The following is a 14619-nucleotide window of genomic DNA, read 5'->3' on the forward strand; positions in this document are numbered from 1 at the left end:
GCCGCTTCCGGGACCGCCGGGCCAATGGGGGAGCGCAGCGGGGCGGGACACGTGCGCGCGCGGGGCGGGCACGTGACGAGACGGGCGACGTGGACAAAGGGAGGGGCGGACTACAACTCCCGGCGTGCACCGCGCCCCGCCCCGGACCACAGCTCCCGGCGTGCACCGCGCCCCCTCACGCCCCGCCCTCCCCCCGCTCTCCCTCAGGGGCGGCTCCGGGCGCGGAGTGTGCGGGGGAATCGGGGAACGGCTCGGCTTCAAAGGGACCGTAAATCCCGTCTTATTGCACCCTTCGTAAATGCCTGCCGCGGTTAAAAATGAGAGGCTCCCAACGCTTCCACAACGCCAGCGTTTCAAACATTTTGTACACATTAACTGTCATGTGCAGAGCACAATCACAGCCGATTTGACGATTATTAAAGATGCCAAATTAATATAAAATATGAAGCTGAAACTCCAAATAGCAATTCCAAGCTTCAAGAAGCCAAATCCGATAACAAATAACAAGCATTTACAACACCGCGCTTTCCACCCGGGTGGTATCTCAGCTTACAAACAAACACATCCTGGGACTGTCTGGGTGTGACGGAATCACTGAATCAGAATAAAGAACAAGGGAGAAGTGACACAGAATTGTATCATAGAATCCCAGACGGGTTTGGGCGGGAGGACCTTAAAGCCCATCCTCCTGCACGGGCAGGGACACCTCCCGCTATCCCAGGGTGCTCCAACCTGCCCTTGGACACTTCCAGCGATGGGGCAGCTACAGTTTCTCTGGGAAATCCGTCCCGGCCCCTCACCACCCTCACAAGGAAGAATTTCTTCCCAGTATTTAATCTAAACCTGTTCGAAGCCATTCCCCCTCGTCCTGCCCTCATAAAAAGTCCCTCTCCACCTTGCTCGCAGGCTGCCCTCGGGTACTGGAAGGACACGCCTCCCTCACCCCCGACAGCCGCCTGAGCTACCTTTGTTAAATAATCCCCCCGAAATTACCACACACTCACAAAACCAGCCTCCCAGCAATGGAAGGGAAGAGCGTGTTTATTTCCATGACAAGCGTTTTTACAAAGTTCCAAGCGAAATACAAATGTGTTTCATGTCCTGGCCGTTACCAGTGGAAAGCCCAGGAAATCCCAGCCCTCAGCCCGCTCCCCTCGGGGCGCCCTCACCCATCCTGCCCTGAGAGGCGATTTTTTACTGCTCCCAGTGTGCAAGTGAAAAAATTCATTCCAGGTATGTGTAGGAAATTTCAAGAAAGCTACAAAAAATGACGGAATGGGTGGGTTATTATCATTTCTGATCAGCGGTCCGAGGCAACCTTGCAGATTTCTGAGCTTGAAATGGCTGTTGCCTCAACCCAAGTCTGGTAAAGACAAGAAAATGCTACTTTATCCATTTGCAAATGGACAGAAAATGTCCAAAAAGGGAAAAAAACAGTCCCCTAGCCATGAGGAACTCCAATTTAAATCGCAGAACCAGGCAATGTGTGGGCTAAATCTTCCCTGTCCTTTCCTGTTCTACTTGTGAAAAACCTCCGAGCACCTGCTTTCAGCAACTCAATTCATGTTACAGGAAAATACTGCCCAGATCTAAGCCTGCCACAGAAATAACTCAAAAATTATCACGATGGGAATATTTATTCTGAATACTCTCTGTACAGATGTATCTAATTCATATTAGAATTAATTAGTTTCCTTTTGCAGGACACTGCAGTCTTTTTTAACATCATGTTACTTGTCTTTTTCACAAAAAGAGCATTAAAAACCCATCATCTCCCCTGATTTTAGCTAAAAGAGGCCGCTCCTGCTTAACTGTATAGCACATGGTATAAATTTGAAGTCGCTTAGCACTCAGTACCAATTAAAAATAGTTAATGATTTGTAAAAACAAACCAGCTGACAGTGAAGTAAGTAATGATTTGTTTAAAAAAAAAATGGCTGGCAGTGGTTTGTGTGCTTACAAATTAGTATTTTTGCATGAAATATAGGGAGGAAACAAGTCAAAATCCTTCTGCAAAGAAAACATCTGTGACCTTCATGTTTCCATACCACAGTATGGCTTCTGGAATAAATAAGAATTGCATTTATTTTACAATAGTGACAGAGCAGTTAGTCTAGTTACTCAACAATGTTCCTTTCTTACACAGTAATGTTTGCCTGTTCCTCTAGTGTCAATTCTGTTAGTATTAAAGAATATTTTGATAGCATTAAAAGGCTTTGCAGTTTGTTGAAGTTAAATGCCAACATGTATTATGCTCCCGGGACTTTGCTATTTCTTCCCATGTCTTTATGGGCATAAATCCTGCAGTCCTTTACTGTATTTATCATTAATCTTTGCTGTCCTGTACTGTATGATATTCAGAAACAGTCTGAAACACAGGGCCAAAATTTTAAGGTGCCTTAAACTGACCTCTAAAGTGAGGTCTTGCACTCTAAAGCCCAATTTATTAAAATACTGGGTTTCATTTCCAAGCTTTTCTGTGCACAGTCCACAAACTTAAATGCAAATAACACATATAAGCAAATCCATGCCTAGATCATGGTTTGATATGTATGAAAACAATTGTCTCATTTTAATAACTGCTTTTTTAATGTTATTCTGCCCTCCAAAATCTAAGCATATGTAATAACCTTTGGCTGCTTTTCACTTCAGTTAACATCTCTATTAGAAATTACATGCAATGATTATGATATTTCACAATTATTGCAACTTAATTATGTGATTTCCACACCTAAAAATGCCTACAGAACTGGGTAACTCAGTAGGAATGGGCATGGCAGGACTCAGTGTTCTGTATTAGATAGCTGTAAGTGAATCTGTTTTATGGTGGGAATGAAACCACAGAGATGCTGCTAATGGTTATAGTTATTGTAAACATTCTCATCTCTCCCTTCCATAAAATAAAACAAAATAAAATAGCTGTAAAGTGCTCTGGAAGGCTAAATAACCCAGAAGTGCACAGTGGGACTGAGAAACCTGCTCCCATACTTTCCCCATTTTAAATATAGCAATAAGAGAAAAAAAAAAAAATAAAAAAATCAGAACATTTGCTTGTCTTTAACATCTACCAAAACTTGAAAATAATTAAGTAATCAGTTTGCAGAGTTTGCTTAGAGTGTGGCTTTTGAGCAACCTACTAAATTAACCACTGGGTTCCGTTTAACTACTAAAAGATTGATTTATTTCCTGTACACTGCATGCAAATACGATGTATGTACCAACCACCAGGATCAGAGCAGTACTTGTCAAATCCATGCACTGAAAAATCATGAGCAACACTACGAACAGTGAAGTTGTTAAAATAAATTGATAATAGTTGGGAGTGATTTGCTTTTGAAGCATTCAGCGGTCACATTTTCAGACTTTTTCTCTAACCATAAAAGGGAGCAAATTTTAAGTGAAAGATGAGGTTTCTCAGCAGTAACCTGGTTTTAAACCAAAAAGAAGCCCATCACCTATCACTCAGGAAGAGATCTGTGGGAAACCTGGAAGAGCTGGCAATCCCACAACAAAGCCCATTTCCTCTAGCCCCAGCCCAAAGGAGTATTCACAATTACACAAGGATTACTGGAGTAAATAAATCCTGCAGGGCCAGGCTGAAAAACACTTCCTACTCTTCCGAGTTTTGCTGTACACAAGCATCTTCTCTGTTTTCTTCTGTGAGAATATCTTTTACTTCTGTGCTTTTGATTTCCGTGTGTGAAGATGATTCATCTCCTGGCTTCCCCTCGCCCCCACCAGCCTCTTTATCTCCTGTGACCTTTAACGCAGCGTTAACCTCGTGCTGCTGTGGCACCAGAGAGACTGCGTCCAGCAGTGCTGCTCCTGGGTTCTCTGTATCCAAAATAGGCACTTGTGTGGTGTCTGCGTGTTCAGCAGCCCTCTGAGAGGAGCTCCGTGGCCCCACCTCCACCGGGATGGTGTGGCTATTCCCTGCTCCTCCTTCCTGCCCAGCCAACCTTCTGTTTTCTGACACATTTCCTGTGTGTTCCTCCGGCTGCAACCTCTCACTTCCACAGCTTCCCACACCCGTGTACCACACGCTTTGCTTCATCTCCACCTCTGCCTTTGCCTCCTGAGGCGGGTCCGAGCTTTCCACCAGCCACTCTGCTTGTGCGCCCCTGGACACACCCCCTAAACTCGTACCATCTGTCCCCAAACATGAGGATGGTCTCTCCTCTCTGAGTTCCACACATTCTGCTGCATCTGCACTCCTCATCGTCTGGCTCACCTGAATTTCTGCCACAGCCACTTTGCTCAGTTCACTGTTCCCTCCATTGTCCTCTTGCAACTTCATTATCTCCCCCTCACAGATCTCCTTTACGTTCTCCTCTGGAGCATCTGCTGGTATCTCAACCGCCACCATCAGCAAACTCCTTATCTCATTCACATCATCAGGAGATTTACAACTCTTCTTTTCCAACCTGCTTTCTTTTTCAGGACTATCCCCAAACTCTCCTTTCCCTGTGTTTCCACACTGGGAAACACCTCTTTTCTCTCTACTCGCTCCTTGCTCCCCGCTTTCTTTTTTACCATCCTCTTCAAACCCTGTTCCTACTGCATTTTCACGCTGAGATAATTTTCCCATCATTTCTTTTTCTACCTCACTTTTCTTTTCAGCATTCTCTGAAACCTCTGCTTCTGTTACACTCTCATGTGGGGAAGTCAGCTTTATCTCAGAAACTTCTTCCTGTGCTTTGCTTTCTTTTTCAGTGGCACTGACAAATGCAGCATGCGTTGCCATTCGGCTCTCTGAAGTTGCCCTTTCCTCCGCTGCTCTTTCAGGTGCCTTAGGTTCTTTTCTAGGGCTGGAGCCAATATTTTTCACTGCAGTGTCAGTCCCAGAAGCTACTTTTTCCTCTACAGCTTCCTGTGGCGTCTGCAGTTCTCTCTCAGCGTTCATCACACACTCTGGTTCATTCTCCACAGCGCTTTTCCCCTCTGCAACTCCCCATTTTGTGTGGGCAGCTGGAGAGGACTCCCGTTTCTCACCGATGTCTGTAACAACCACTGCTTCACTTCTGCTGCGATCACCAGCTGCGTTACCAGAGGCCTCTTTGTCTGATGACTTTCCTTCCTCGGCATCCTTCTCCCAGCCAATTTTCCCCGTCACAACGAGTGTTTCATCCCCCTGGCTCTCTGTGTCCGACCCCTCGGCTCGGGCGGCCGAAGGTTTCTTGGCGGGGGTGGTCTGTGCTGAGCCCGAGGGGGTCTTCAGCTCCGCCAGGCTGGACACGCTCTCGCAGGGCAAATTCAGGTTATCTTCAAAGAGGTTGTGCTTCTTCAGAAGGGCAGCTTCTTTTATCACTAAATAAAACAGAAAGACAAACTGTTTTGGAAAGAGTCACAGAGGGACAGTGTTTTCCTGAGTTTATGTTGTCCATTGTGATATTACAGACAACAGTAATTTTCATTTTCAACTTCTTTTCTGGGGGTGGTGATTTTATCTGTGTTCATTAATGGCACTTCAGTATTGACCTAAGCATTCCTGAAACAGAAAACTACCACAGGACCCACAACGTACAAAGGTAATGCTTCAATGCAGAAGCATTTAAACTGAATATGTGAATAAAAGTGCCCTTGTTGCATTAATTATTATACTGATATTTTTGAACAGGAGTGATGACAAGGGTCTACGAAAACCTACCGTGCAATACATCTGCTTGTCTTTTATACAGGGTATAGACAGAAGGCAGCTCCAGAGACATACAAGTATTTTGTAAGTATTTATATTTCTATATATAATATTTATTAAGAATAGCTTAGTTTTCTGACACAAAAGCAGAGGGTACTGCACTGGCATCAGTGAGGTACTGCAAACTGCAGCCAGCAGCTCATTTCATTTGGGGAAATTAAGTTTTGTTGCCATTAATCTTTGAAATTATCTTAGTCTTGCATATGGCAAAGTCTTGCCATTTAGTCATCACCAAGTCTTTGCAAATAAGGGCATCATTTCCCCCTTTGGCCCAGGGAATCAAGATCAAATGAAGTTGGCATAATTACATTTTGTTAGGAAAAGGCTTGTGCCAAGCTGTCACTTCGAGTTTCCCAGGTTTAGTAAAGTTGCCCCATAACTCAGATTTTAGGGCTTGCCACACATATTTAGTGAGCTAAACAAAAACACCCTGTGGTGTCGTGGGGAAAGTGGGGCCTGGGTCTACCAGGAGAGGACTCTGGGAAGCTCTGAAGGAAGAGCTCATGGGCTGCAATGTCATTACTGTCACCTCAAGACTGTTCTCACCTTTCAGGGCCTCTTCAAGCAGTGTCTGATATAAAATCTCTTCATACACATTCTCTACTTGGATCACACTCGTGTAATCAGCAAAAATGTACTGCTCGTATTTCTGCAGCTCCTGTGCAGGTGGAGAAGAAAGGAACAGACATAGAAAACCCAGGGATTCTCAGAGTCCTGCAGCAACCAAACACCTTGGAGATCCATCCAGCAGGTCTTGTGAACTATGTGAACTATGACTAAAAAACTACCCATGTCCTCAGTCTATTATGTGCTAATCAAATAGTATTCCTGCAGTACAACCACATGAAAAGCACTACAGATCACTGCCACCTGAAATAAACAGCTGGGGAGGAAATGCCTCACTAACTTGTTTGTCCAAGGAGGCAAATCCGTGGTGCATGGGAGATACAGGGTTTGGGGTTGTTTTTCTAATAGGTGTGTAACACTTTTACTCAGTGATTTATATACAAGGGCTGTCTAGACAATAAGTGAATCATTGTTATTAAGCAGCTGCTTGGTGGTCTATAAGAAGTAAATTAAGTGATCTTCCAGAAGAGGCACCTAAATAAAAACTCCTGGAGAATTTCAAGGGAAAGGTCAGAACTTGGCTGTGCCTGTCAACTGTGCTGCACTTTTGCTTCCAGAGCTGGCTGCTCATTTCTGCAGAGGCACAAACACAAAAGGCTTGTGGGAAATCAAACAGACAGGGCTTGTGGGAAGTTTGCACCACCACAGCTCCCTCTGTCCTGTAGGACAGAGACAAGAGCTGTCTCCACAGATATTGCAGGTGATGAAATGCTTGTTCCTGTGTGTAGACACCCTGTCACAAAGGCACTGCTGACGCTCTACAAGAAACTATTTGGGGATAGAGGGACATACAGAAAAGGTTGGTTTAAAATATATTCTTGGAAGTTTCAAGTTTTAGTATTCCATAGTTTAAAGACCTGTAAGCATAACATTTGTTTTTAAACTTGGCTTGGAAACTGAAACAAGCCGGAGAGCAGAAACAAGAGCAGCACACCATTGGTGAGAGCTCCCAGCATCCAGGAATGGATGGACATCAATGGAAACAGAAGGGCAGGGAGGCTGGGATGGCTTAGGCAGGTACAGTGACAATGCAGGAGGTCACCCACAGGCTTCCAGAGGGTTCAGACTATTTACTCTGAGCCAAGGTGAACAGCATTCCAACAGGCCCCTGGTGCTGCCACACTGATAACATCTACCATCTCAACAAAACTCTGACAGCCACATCTGCTGACTGCTAACATGGCCTGTATGATTCAGGGCAATAGAGATCATCTCTGTGTGATTATTTCTTGTTTGTTGACTCAATACTTCCATTTAAAAGCACTGACAGCAAGGGCATGGCCTGGCTCCTGCCGCTCCTGCTGCCCCAGGAGGCCTTGGGTGCTGAAGGAGGTCGCTGGCAGAGGCTGTGCATGTTCCCAGCTGTGCCTTGGGGTGCTGCTGAAGAGGAATGAACACAAGGACCAGCTCGTCACCTACGTCCCAACTGCCCAGAGGAGTCCCATCTGGGGGACTTCAGATCTCTAGAGAAGACAGGAACCAGGGATGGGCAAAGGACTGCCACTACCTTTGAGCAAGCAAGCTCTACCTACTGCTTCCCTGTTTCCTGAAATCTTCCTCGTGCCCCACACCCACCCAATCCATGAACTGGCAAATCTAAGCCTGTTTGGCCAAGCAGGCAGCCAACCTGCACAGCCCTCTGGGAGAAAACAGCTACAGTGTTAAGGACCTGCTGACGAGGCATTATTCCTTCCCCGCCTTTTATTATCCGGGTTGGGTATTTTTAATCCCAGAAACCTACTGGTTTGCATGTTGAAGCCAGGCTCTTCTGCATTGTGGGCAGGGTAATCTGTACCAGTGCTTCTTGGAATATCTTCTTCCTGATGGTGCTGCTGTCATAGTCGTATTGCTGTCAGAACACAGAACAGAAACAAGCCAGGACGTGCTTGGGGTTATTAATCACTCACGCGAGGAACTGGTTCTTGTTATCCTGTCGCTGGTGCATCAGAGGTGCACTCAGGGCTTTGAACTGCCATGCAGGTTATTCCAGCTTTTGCAAAACGACTCTAAAATCTACATTTCTGGCATCTCTTTCCATTCTTGTTTTTTTTATACTGAGCCTAGAAACAGCCCCTGATTGCCCTCCCCGGGTATTTCAGCACTGTCTCTTCCGAGAGGAATGAATTCTAGGGGCAGGCTAATTACACAGTTAATTAAAACTTTTATATCCAGATTCACGGCATCATCATAATCTGATTTAATTGCAATTAAAGGGACTGCACATGCAAGTACTTTTAAAATGGTCTGCCCAGAACTAGGTGTTACCCCTCAAAGGAGCAGTTTGCTACATGCCACTGAATTAGTATTTCCAGCTGGTTGGTAGGAGATATCTCCTTTCAAATACAGAGATAAATTCATATAAAATATATTCCCTTTTGCTAAAAAGGCAGAACCCAAGGACTTCCTGTCCAGAAGTGCTACACAAAGTTTACCTTCAGCACCCTCAGCTTGACTTTTTCAATGGTTGTTGCCACTTTGGCCGAGTCTGCCTGGTGACTTGGAGAGAAGAGCTGCTCAAAAGTATAAACTGCATTTTCCATCAGCTGAAAAGAACCATTTAAAAGATCTGTTAATAAGACCGGTAACATAAAATTCATGCAAACATGATCAATGTAACTGTTAATTTGTGGTTTTGAAAAGGTGAAACAGAGAAAGAATAAGATCGATAAATATTTCAGGTACTTTAAATGACTGTGGGAGGGGTAGAAGAGCCTCGTTTAGATTGCAACACTCAGTTTTGGAACGGGAAACCAAAAAGAAGATTATCTAATGCAAGAGAATACGAAAATGTAGCTCCCTCAATGTCTATCTCGAGTTTACAGCAGGTCAATACTGCAAGTCTGCTCATGCAACTGAACAGTTCTATCAGCAAACATACTCAGAGTGGATTAATTTATATTGTCCAAGCATTTTCTGCTGCATTTCAGTTCTCTGAAGGGCAACATGCACTGAAAATGCTGCAATAAATAAAGAAAATTAAGCCTTGGTATCACTGTCATGCTGTCACAGCTTTCTTGCATAGATTTGATCTCATGTCACCACCCAAAGTGATGGTGACAAAACCGAAAAGTAGAATTGATTATCTCTATATAAAGACCACAGACAAAACGTACTATCCCTAATAAGAAGACTCCCCTTGACTTCTACCATTAATCATTAATAAATAATAATAATATGGCAGATATTTTTAAGGTAATTAATAATTATATATATAATACCAAATATATATATATATGAAATACCAATTATAATTGGTATTATAAGATACCAATAATACTCAGCAAAAATCACACAGAGTGCAATAATTTCTCACAGAATTCTGTTGAGCTGGTATTTACTTACCATATTTTCAGGTTATGCAAAGATTCATTAAAAACATTAAACCCCTGCTCTGAAAATATCTTTCAGACAAACAGTCCTGCAGGTGTTAATTGTGTCTATTTAATGAGGTTTTGCCTTTTTTAGCTGTTTCCGTTCAAATTTTAATATGCTCTGATTGGGGATGCCCACGGGGCTGTCCATTTATCCCAGCTGAGCACTGTGCTCCCAAATTTCCTAGAACTGGCCACTAGAGGATGCCAAGTTCCCAAGGCAGGGAATGCTGCTCCACCTCTGCCCGAGTCAGGGCTAAGCCAAATGCTCCTTTTAATTAAGACAACACGAACACAGACATGTCTGATTTTACTCATTAATAAAAGAACTGTCCATGGACACAAAGGGAAACTACTCACTATTTTTACGAGGAAAACACCGGACTTTTAAAGAGAGAGATGCAATAACAGCATTTTTAGAACAACTCGTGCTATAATTGAACTCATTTCTTGTTATTTTGACTCATGCACTGTTTAGAAAAAAAAACCACTGCTTGGTTTTATGGGATTTATTTTCTAATTCTTTCTCTTGACTCATGGTCTTCACTTACTGAAAGACACTTTATTTGGCAGCTTTTTTGAATGGTCTCCCTGAAAGACCCAGACATGAGATCAGAATTTGATTTTTGAATAAGTCTTTGGCTGCTGGTCATGGCTGTACATAGAAACGCTGCTTTTAGGAAACCCTGTCCCTGCACTGTGCTAGACACTCGTTTTCCATATTCATAACTCCCACTCCATGGATCTGGACCAACTCCACTTCACAAGATTCCTGACTAGATTATTTAGTTTCCCAACCACGGATTAAAATCACAGGATTCAATTTAGAGCTACAAGGGCAAGTGTGCCCTGTGATCTGACAAGTGAAATACGTCTGCTGGCCAGCTCCTAAGAGACTTCTGTCCAGGCATCCAGAAGGAATGAAAGCCAGGCCTAATTACAGCCTATACCAATACACACAAGAGGGGACAAAGAGGTGGAGTTCATTTTTCACCTGAAATGATGTCACCACTTCCCCCAATCCCCTGAAAACTGAAGCTGGATAAAGCACCTACATCCTTAGACATCATCTGTCTCCAAGTAATTACCAGTCTCTAACATTAAAATGCCTTTATTTAATATAAATGAGAAAATAAACTACCAAAAAGGAGACATTCCATTTTGGTAAAATGTATCTAAGACCCTTCCTGAAAAATCCACCCTTGGGAATGGGAATCAGGTAGATTTTACATTGGTTACAAGCACAACTTTGCTGGGTGCTGAGACACTGGGAATTCAGACCACGAAAGTTCAGGGGAAGAGATGATCCACCCAAAATTGTCATGCCTTGCTGAACGACTCACGGACACACAACCTCCCAAATACAAACCCCAAGCAGCACCCAGGTGATCTCCTCAGGTTTTGTTCCCTCTGCTTTGACTGAGAGAGTCTCTGGGACTCGAGCACAGCTTTCATCAAGATCACTTCCAAGCAGCTTAGCAGGACAATCCTAACCTGTTCTCCCGGGAGGAAAAGCCAGATCTTACAGTACCTCTTGCATGAAGTTCTGTGTCCTCTGAATCACAAAGTCAATGTGATAGACCTTGAAGCGACTCTTGAGGTCCTGCAGGAGCTCCTGGAGGAGGTTCACCTTCACATAGCAGGGCTCCATCTTCACGGAGTTGAAGGGCAGGTTCATAAGCTGATCCACGTTCTGCATTCCAGTGCAGGAAGAACAGGTTTCCAGGGAAAGCAACCAGAGGTGAATTTTTAACAGAGAATGTAACAATTTGGCCTTAAACCAAATTCTGGAATCTACCTTCTAGTTGCACAAATACCACTTGACTTTCTAAATGACAAACCCAAGCATTAACTTACTTCCACCCGGGAAAGCAAATCCTCCTCTCAGCCAAGTTCTAACCAGGAGGTCCTTGCTCTAATATAAAGGCTCCAAACACATTTTGTCTTACCTCCTTTAGCTTTGTCATGTCATTGGTCTTCTGGAAGTCCTGGATGATGTCATTAACTTCTTTATCAAAAAGCGAGCGGACTTCCGTGAATCCCGAACTCACGGGGCCCATGAGCTCCTCGAGTATGGAGGTGAGGAATGGCTGGATGTTTTCTGTGCAGCACTTCTGGGCAGGCTCAGAGACAGTGGCTGGAGGGTCACACAGCATAAGGGTTGCATTTAGAGATACAGCGACGAAGTAATGGGAACTGATCTACTTCACAAGGAATTCTATGGTTCCGTAGCTTCCCCTGGAGTTACACCCCCACAAAGATGCTGCGGGTGATGAAAGGAGAGATCACAGTTTTATGAGTGACAAAGAAACCTCTCTTCTCATGCCTCACCTAAACAGCAGCTGCTGGGGGCACTGTGCGAGCAGAGGAAAGGGCAGCTCTAGGTATCAATTACCAGGAATTTATTTATTTATTTGCCAGCTTAAGCAACACCAATAATGTTTTCCCTGCTTTGTAAACTCACTTGTATATTCACAGCAAAATTATGATTACCTGACATTAGTTTAAAACCACCTAGGAAACCCTTGGGTTTAAGAGCTCTTTGGTAGCCTATGAATTTGTCACATAACCAGAACCTGGCTTTGTGGTGCATTCCTAGAAATCAGGTCAAAACCACTCCTCTTTTAATTATGCTCATGTGACCTGTATCTTCACTACCTAAGGCTGTGCAAGTCAAAATGAAAGCAGAATGAACAACTCTGATCAGGCTACTCAAAACCTGTCAGCTCCAGCCTGACAGGACCTGGTGTTTTCACAGACACAGCAGCCACAGGTGTCAGCTCCCAGCAGAGGCAGCGCAGGCTCAAAGCATTTGTTGGCTGAAAGTTGGTGTCTCCAGTTGGATTTTTCAAAACACACGAGGATTTCAAAACAATGACATCTGGTCATTCAACACAATGGGAAACTTTAACAAATTGCTCCAAAGCACAGCTGTTCCTCCACTGACCTTTGATTTTTCCAGCTAAGAAGTTCTTGGAGTTCAGAATCTGATCCATGTCCGAACGAATGGTTCCTTCAAGAGTTTTTGCAAAGTCTCTGCATTCTTCTTTCAGGGTACTTAATCCTTCTGCCACTTGCTGCTGGACTAAGCCATAAGTTTCTTCTACGATCTAAACCCAAATTAAATTAAGAAGCAGAGATCAGAATCAGCACCCACAGGGAGCTGCTGTGAGAAACAGCTACTCTGCAAGTCTCAGTACTTACACCAAACCAGGCCCGCTTCCTATCATTCCTCTTCCCCTTCATTTTAGGCAGGATCATTGTCTGAAGGTTAGGCAGGAGTTCCTCCATCACAAGGTTGCTCAGGATCTGTAAGGTCAGAATGACATGTTCACACACTGCTCTCCACCGGAAAACTGAGCACCTCCATCACAGTGATGTGCACAGGCAACCTCAAATATCCAGGGGCTGAGCTGTCCCAGGCTACCAGGAGGACTGGATTTAAAACACTAGGAAAGCCTGAGGGAAGCTCCATGCATTTCATCCAAAGCAATTTTCACTGTAAGACTTGAAGATACCAGGCAAGGACTGACAGCAGAGGAACCAGGATGCCTGCTAGAATTCACAGCATGCTATTATGGAATTACCATGTGCAAATCAATGGAGCTAAAATGATTCATTTCAAGGGAGAAATCTGATCAAAAACACTGAAAAGTTGGTTTGCTGACTACTGCTCCCCCAAACTGACCTCGCTCTGGGATGCTCCCACCCTCCCAGAGGAGATATCATGGGAGAGAAATTGTGCTGAGGAGTCATCAGACAAAGAATATTTCTGACAGGAAGATCACTGGCCAAAAAAAGGAAGATATGACTGAACCAATTTGAATCTCCAGTACTTTTCTGGGTGAGCACCAACTGCCCAGCTTAAACAAGAAAAGCAGGAGATCACAAGAAAAACAGGATAGAGGACAGAAGTGGAACCCAGTAATGTGGGTAATCTGTGAGACAAATTATTCTACTCTACGTGATTTTTTTAATTAACTTATATTTTCAAAAAATGTGTAACATGATCCAAAAGATTCATTAGTTCCAACCTAATCCTGAGGCAAAAGGGATGAAATAAATAGCTCTTGGAGTTTGTGAAAGATTTTCCAAGCAACTTCTTTTGTCACTGAAAGACAACTATACTGGTCTAAAACCAGTCAAACTTTCACACTGTAGAATTCATATATATTCAAATCTCCTCCCAACACCTCCAGATTTTGGAACAAAACCCATATGAAATCTATAACCTAAGAAGGTATTTGGTGACAAAGGTGCACCACAGCAGAAAGGCAGGAGGAAGAAAAGAGTCCAAGGGACTTCTACACACCAAGAGTTCATGATGGAACGTAGGAAAACTGAGGAAAAGGTATCACTGCCCTGTTCTTTGATTTTCTAAACTGACACTGAGGACTTTTATCCCTCAAGCACATTTTCACTTTGGATTCAGTGGTTGCAGAACAGACCCATCACCCTCTCTGATCCCAGCATCTAACTGGCAGTCCGGTCTGGCAGATGGTTCCAGTCAGAAAGGAAAGACACCAGACTGGGAATACAGATGATACCAATTTGGGGAGTAGTCCACAGGCTGGCAAGCAAGGCTGCTATTCAGAGGGACCTCGATGGGCTGAAGAAACGGGTGGACAAAAACCTCACAAAATTCAGCAAAGGCAAATGCACAGTCCAGCATCTGGGATGGAACAAATCACAGAGAGACAGAGCAAGCCCAGGAAAAGGCCAACAAACTGCATCTGAAGGTGGGGTCCATTTCTCACTTACTCTGGGTAAAGTATGTGCCCAGAGAAGCTGTGGCTGCCCCATCCCTGGAAGTGTCCAAGGCCGGGTTGGATGGGGCTTGGAGCAACCTGGGCTAGTGGAAGGCAGGGGCTGAGATGGGCTATAAGGCCCTTTCCAACCCAAACCATTCTGTGATTCTTTCTCACC

At 44.1% G+C, this 14619-nt stretch overlaps 1 protein-coding gene across 1 annotated transcript in view; it reads right to left on the reverse strand.

Moving 5' to 3' along the window:
• Nucleotides 1-1021: 1021 nt before the first annotated feature.
• FAM129A (family with sequence similarity 129 member A) overlaps nucleotides 1022-14619 on the reverse strand; it is a 58775-nt gene continuing 45177 nt past the window's right edge. Inside the window, exons 7-14 of the mRNA XM_027665249.1 lie at nucleotides 12898-13002; nucleotides 12641-12803; nucleotides 11643-11830; nucleotides 11225-11386; nucleotides 8755-8865; nucleotides 8064-8171; nucleotides 6242-6353; nucleotides 1022-5307 (exon numbers count right to left, since the gene is read on the reverse strand). Coding sequence (XP_027521050.1) covers nucleotides 3611-5307; nucleotides 6242-6353; nucleotides 8064-8171; nucleotides 8755-8865; nucleotides 11225-11386; nucleotides 11643-11830; nucleotides 12641-12803; nucleotides 12898-13002 — 2646 coding nt within the window. The 3' untranslated portion in view covers nucleotides 1022-3610. The remainder of the gene's footprint in view (nucleotides 5308-6241; nucleotides 6354-8063; nucleotides 8172-8754; nucleotides 8866-11224; nucleotides 11387-11642; nucleotides 11831-12640; nucleotides 12804-12897; nucleotides 13003-14619) is intronic.

The sequence above is a fragment of the Corapipo altera genome, unplaced genomic scaffold, assembly GCF_003945725.1.
Source record: "Corapipo altera isolate COAL_440 unplaced genomic scaffold, ASM394572v1 316, whole genome shotgun sequence".
Taxonomy (NCBI): domain Eukaryota; kingdom Metazoa; phylum Chordata; class Aves; order Passeriformes; family Pipridae; genus Corapipo; species Corapipo altera.